Source organism: Gavia stellata, chromosome 21 (assembly GCF_030936135.1).
Source record: "Gavia stellata isolate bGavSte3 chromosome 21, bGavSte3.hap2, whole genome shotgun sequence".
Classification (NCBI taxonomy): domain Eukaryota; kingdom Metazoa; phylum Chordata; class Aves; order Gaviiformes; family Gaviidae; genus Gavia; species Gavia stellata.
The window spans coordinates 1,526,881-1,532,880 of NC_082614.1; the positions used below are offsets into that span (position 1 = coordinate 1,526,881).

The 6,000-nt window shown below is 70.2% G+C and overlaps 1 protein-coding gene across 1 annotated transcript; it reads left to right on the forward strand.

The window, feature by feature from the left end:
• Nucleotides 1-193: 193 nt before the first annotated feature.
• RNF215 (ring finger protein 215) lies at nt 194-5,077 on the forward strand. Its single transcript, XM_059827836.1, has 10 exons — nt 194-466; nt 2,131-2,259; nt 2,598-2,669; nt 2,747-2,832; nt 3,512-3,566; nt 3,887-3,991; nt 4,141-4,257; nt 4,333-4,470; nt 4,747-4,849; nt 4,986-5,077. The coding sequence occupies exons 1-10, from the start codon at nt 194-196 to the stop codon at nt 5,006-5,008; spliced, it is 1,101 nt and encodes a 366-aa protein (XP_059683819.1). The 3' UTR covers nt 5,009-5,077.
• Nucleotides 5,078-6,000: the final 923 nt, after the last annotated feature.

The window sequence follows — 6,000 nt, forward strand, 5'->3', positions numbered from 1 at the left end:
GGTGCCGGGTCCCGGTGCCCGGTCCCGGCCCTTGTCCCCGTCCCAGTCCCCGTCCCCGTCCCCGTCCCCGTCCCCGTCCCCGTCCCCGTCCCCGCTGCTCTCGGGCGCCCCCTTGTTGCGGTCGGCGGCGCGGCGGGTCCTCCGCGGCGGCAGGGGGCGCTGCGGGGCGGGGCGCTGGGCGGAGAGCGCGGCGATGGCGGCGGTGCGGGCCGCGCTCCTGGCGCCGCTGCTGGCGCTCTGCCGGGGCGGGCCGGGGCTGGTGCCCGCCGCCCGCGTCGAGGTGGCGGTGGCCGGGCCCGGGCCGGGGGACGGGGCCGGGGCCGGGGACGGGCCCGGGGCGGCCGCGGGGCCCGGCGGCTCCTACACGCTGCGCGGCGCCGTGCTGGGCGCGGGGGGCGGCCGGGGCGGGCCGGGGCGAGGGGCCCCGCGGGAGGAGGAGGAGGAGATCCGCGGGCGCCTGCTGCTGGTGAGCACCGGCCCCGGGGGGCACGGGGGGGAGCCGGGCCCCGGGGGGCTGTGGGCGCGGGGGGGGGGGCTGTGGGCCCCGGGGGGAACCGGGCGTCGGGGGGCTGGGGGGGGTGGGCACTGGAGAGGGAATGGGAGGGGGGGCCGTGGGCACTGGGGGGCACTGGGGGGGTCCGTGGGCACTGGGTGGCACTGGGGGGGCCGTGGGCACTGGGGGGTCCATGGGCACTGGGTGGCACTGGGGTGGCCATGGGCACTGGGGGGTCCATGGGCACTGGGTGGCACTGGGGGGGCCATGGGCACTGGGGGGTCCATGGGCACTGGGTGGCACTGGGGGGGCCGTGGGCACTGGGGGGGCCGTGGGCACTGGGCAGCACTGGGGGACATGGGCACTGGGGGGTCCGTGGGCACTGGGGGGTCCGTGGGCACTGGGGGATCCGTGGGCACTGGGTGGCACTGGGGGGCCTGTGGGCACTGGGGGGTCCATGGGCACTGGGTGGCACTGGGGGGGCCATGGGCACTGGGGGGGCTGTTGGCACTGGGCAGCACTGGGGGACATGGGCACTGGGGGGTCCGTGGGCACTGGGGGATCCGTGGGCACTGGGTGGCACTGGGGGGCCTGTGGGCACTGGGGGGCTGTGGGCACTGGGGGTCCATGGGCACTGGGGGGTCCATGGGCACTGGGCGGCACTGGGGGGGCCATGGGCATGGGGGATCCATGGGCACTGGGTGGTACTGGGGGGTTCGGGGGCAATGGGGGGACCTAGGGGGGGCCGTGGGCACTGGGGGGCCGTGGGCACTGGGTGGCACTGGTTGGTCCGTGGGCGCTGGGAGTCTGTGGGCACTGGGCGGCACTGGGGGGTCCATGGGAACTGGGGGGGTCTGTGGGCAATGGAGGGCCATGGGCACTGGGGGGTCCATGGGCACTGGGTGGCACTTGGGGGGTCCATGGGCGCTGGGGGTCCGTGGGCACTGGGGGGGCTATGGGCACTGGGTGGCACTGGGGTGGCCGTGGGCACTGGGGGGTCTGTGGGCACTGGGTGGCACTGGGGTGGCCGTGGGCACTGGGGGGTCCATGGGCACTGGGGGGGCCGTGGGCACTGGGCGGCACTGGGGGGGCCGTGGGCACTGGGGGTCCATGGGCACTGGGGGGTCCGTGGGCACTGGGCGGCACTGGGGGGCCATGGGCACTGGGGGGTCCATGGGCACTGGGTGGCACTGGGGTGGCCGTGGGCACTGGGGGGTCCATGGGCACTGGGGGGAGCTGTGGGCAATGGGGGAGGGAGTGGGGGGGCTGTGAGCACTGGGGGGAAGTGGGGAGGCAGAAGCAGTGGGAACTGGGGGGCACTGGGGGTTGGTGGGGAGGCCAGGGGCACTGGGGGACATGGGGTGTCAGTGGGCTCCAGGAGGCAGTGGGCGCTGGGGGCAGGCAGCGAGGGGGTGCCGCTGGCCGGGGGTGCCCGGCAGCAGAGGGGAGGCGCAGGCAGGGATGGGGATAGCAGGGGCCCGGTCCTGTCCCCTGTGCCACCCCGGCTGCTGTCCCCATCCTTGCACAGTGCCCAGCTCCCCAGGGCACCTGGGGTCTTGGGGAGTGCTTTGGGGGTGCCCTGAGCCTCGGACGTCTGTCCCGGCTTTAACCTGCACTGACGCTGCCGTGCCCCCCAGGTGGGAGACGTGGAGCCTGAGCTGGGCGCTGCCGACAGCTGGATCGGCGTGGTGCCCGTGGGCGAGGAGCCAGCCGAGGTCCCCCGGGGCGCCAAGGAGGAGTCCTTCACTGCCGCCGTCGTCAGCAAGGTGACTCTCCGCCCAGCCCGGGGTCCTCTCTGCCTAGCCCAGGGGCTGCCGTGGCGTTTGCTGGTCATGAGCCCGCAGGGCACCTCTTGGGGTGTCTCCTCACCAGATGTGGGGGACCCTGGCCAGTGCTTGGTGGCGGGGGGGGGGGGGTGGTCCCTGACAGGGCTCCCAGGCAGTACCAGTCCCTCTTGGGTCCCTTGTGATACTTCAGCCAGGGCGAAAAGCCACCGGGTGCTGCCTGCTCCCTGCAGTGGGACGGGAGCTGAACGGTGGCACGGCCCAGCTGCCCGTCCTCCTGCCTGTCCTGCCCTCTGAGCCTGTGCCCTCTGTCTCCGCAGATGAAGCGAGCCCTGGTGCTGGGGGCGTCAGCCCTGCTCATCCTGGCGCTGAACCAAAACGCCATCCGGGAGGTAGGAGAGTCCCGGCGGCGGGTCCCCGAGCCGGTCTCGTGCCCCGCTGACAGCTGTTGCTTTCCTCTCCGGTGCAGCTGGATGTTTCCCAGCTTCTTGCCAAGCCTGTGATCGTGATCCAGTCCTCAGACAATGTCACCAAGCTGCTGGGAGCGCTGCTGCGGTACGGGCTGGGGGAGTGGGAGGGAGCTGGGTGGGACTGTAGCTCTGCGTCTGGTCCCCTGCCTGGTCCCCTGCCTGGCTGTGACAGCCACGGGCTGCCCTGGGGGGCCCTGTCCCACAGCACGTGTCATTTGTTGGGCTGGTTTTGAGCTCATGCAGTACTGAGACGTGTTTCCACAGAGGGGGTGAGTCAGATCCAGCCCTTCCTCAGGGCCTGAGCCCTTCCACGAGTCCCCAGCAGGGACTGGCGGTGGCCTTGGCCAAGCCCTTTAGGACTCTCGGAACAAATTAGCCGGACCGGCTGGCTATCAGCACAATGCTGACATCCCCACCATCTTTCCTGGTGTTAGTCCCCACCGCCTACAGCGTTAGGACACCCTCAGCCCTCCTTCCACGTGGTAAATCAGTATCGCTCTCGTGGTGTCATAGATGGGGAAACTGAGGCACGGTGCTGGGAGGAAGAGACCTGTGTCACTCGGAGGGCTGGGCACAGCTGGGAAGGAGAACATTCGCTTTCACCTCCCCTGCGTATTCCTCTGTCCACGGTGGCTCTCTCGCCTGTGGCTCAGCGTGGGCTGCCTGGCCCCATGGGGAAGGGGGTGCTCCCTGGCACTGGGGTGCTGCGGGCCGGATTCTGCTGTGCCCAAGGGATTGATGCTCTTCTCGTCTTTTGCTCACAGGGGACTCCGGGCCACGGCGAAGATCACGTACCAGGCGGTGCTGCTGGAGAACCTGGTATGTAGGTCTCCCTCTTCCTCCTCCTCCTCCTCTCTCTGCTGGTGGGAGGGCAGGGGCATAGCTGTGCCCAGCCGAACTTCCCAACCGATGCGGAAGCTGAGCTGCAGGGAGCAGGAGCCAGATCCCCGAAGGCTGTTGAAGCTGCCTGTGCCTCGGTTTCCCTAGAGACTCTCTCCATGGGAGCAGGGCAGCTGGCAGCCGCCAGCGGTTCGTCCTCCCCTCGAGACATGTGATCTGCTCAGTGCGGACCCCCCCCCGGGCTTGGGCAGTGCCATGAGCCGTGGCGGCCGTTGGCAATGCCGTATCCTGCCTTGCAGGGAGTGACCCTCACCCTGTGGTCGACCTGCGGCCTCTCCCGAGGGGGCCTCTACGGGGAGTGGCAGGGGGTCATCTGCACGGGGGAGAACAGCTCGCAGGTCCAGGTACGCGCGCCAGCACCGACGAGGGCTCCCCATGTAGCCGGGGCTCGTGGCGGGGGGGCAGCGGTGATGGTGGGGCCGGGAGTGGAGCGGGGGTCTCCGGTTTACCCCCTGCCCCGATCCCTGACCGCCCGCTGGCGCTGTTCCTGCAGAAGTACCTCCAGCAGCTGTGGAACACCATCCTGCTGATCGCCCTGCTCCTCTGCACCGGTGTGATTGTGCAGGCCCAGCGGCAGTCGCGGCAAGACCTGTCAGAGCAGGATGCCGAGGTGGGAACGTCTCCGCTCTGCTCCTTGCGGGGGAGATTGGCGGCTGTAGTCTGACCCTCTGCTCTGCCTTCGCAGCTGGACCTGAAGCAGCACATTCGGCGGCGGCTGTCGGCGCTGAAAACCCGGCGGTACCATCCTGGCAAACCGCTCCGGAGCCGGGCCTGTGAGATCGATAGCTGCGCCGTCTGCTTGGACCAGTTCCACAAGAGCCAGGTAGGGATGGGGGGGACTGGTGCTGCGCTGGGAGGCCTGGAGCCCGTCCTGGTCACCGCTTGGGTCCACCCGTGCTCGTCTCATCCCTTTGCTGCCCGGGGCTGAGCCTCCCCTCGCTTGCCGGGGCCGGGGTGTCCCTCCCAGGGAGTTGTGTGGCGGAGGATCGTCACCCTCCCTCGGGCAGCACGATGGAGGCAGGGCTGTGGCCCAGCCATCGCCGTCACGGTACCCCCGCCCGGCTCCACTCACGTCTGCCGTCCCCTTCCCTCCCCGCAGTGGCTGCGGGTGCTGCCCTGTTCCCACGAGTTTCACCGGGACTGCGTGGACCCCTGGCTCCTCCTGCAGCAGACCTGCCCTCTCTGCAAGCGCAACATCCTGGGTGAGAGCCGCACCGGTGCCCCGCCGTGCCCCCGGCGCTGACCAGGGAGCGTGTTTGTGCCGGGGCGAGGGCTGGGGAGGAATCGGAGCCCCCCCAGGCTCCCCGTGCGATGGCCCTCCATCCTTCTCCCTTCCAGGGAACTGCTGCACAGAGAGCTAGCTGGCCCGATGGACACGCTCCAGGGGACAGACCCATCGCCGCTCCGGGGAGAGGGAGGGGGGCAGGGGGTGCTCGGCAAGCGGCGCTCGCTGCCGGAGCGGGTTCGGCGCGGCTGTGCCCATCGCAGCGCCTGGCCCTTCGGAGAGTGAAGGATCTCGGGGCTCTCCCTGCTGGGTGTGAGTAGAGGGGTGGGGGGGTCCGGACAGCCAGTGCCGGGGGGCTGGGGGAATGGGTGCTGGGAGAAGAAGCTGCGGGGGCACCCATGGGTGTAACGGGGTGGGGGCACGAAGGCTGGAGGCAGGGAGAGCCCTGGCCTGGCTGCACCCTCTCCCCGCTTGTAGTCATTTTTCTAAGTCTTTTTTTCTATTTGCCGGTGGCCGCAGCAGGGTGGGCAGAGCCCGGCTCGGGGCCGTGCTGCGCCCGAGGCCTGGCTGCGGCGGGAGCTCCTCCGCACCGCGGGCGTGTCGGGTGGCAGCTCTGCCAGGGCTGGGGACGGAGCTGGCAGGGCTGCTGGGCGACCCGACGCCTCGCTGTGGGAGGGCAGGGGGCTTGAACGCTTTATTTATACTAACTTATTAGAAAGGACAGCACGAATCAGCTGCAGAGACTGAACACAGGGCTTCTTTGACCGAACACGGGTGTGCCGCGATGGCCAGGGACTCACCGTGAGCCCTGACCAGCTCCTGTTCCACACGGCAGCCAGAGGCTGCCGGGCTGCAGCATCGCACGTGTCTGTCTCTATTAAATACAGAGCAAGGAGAGGCTGCCGTGTCTTCTGTTGGGGTCGTGCGGCTCCCGCCGTCCTCTGAGGCTTGCGAGGGGGGTTTGGGGCCAGCCTGCGCGGGTGGCTTGGTGGTCCCCAGCCCCTCTGGGTGCTCGTGGCTGCCAGCAGCACCGGGAGAGCTGCCTTCCCAGGCTGCGGCTGTGTTGGTGAGCTAAGGGCGGCTGAGACTCCTCTCATCCCCAGCCCAGCTCTGCCTTCCTCTTCCTCT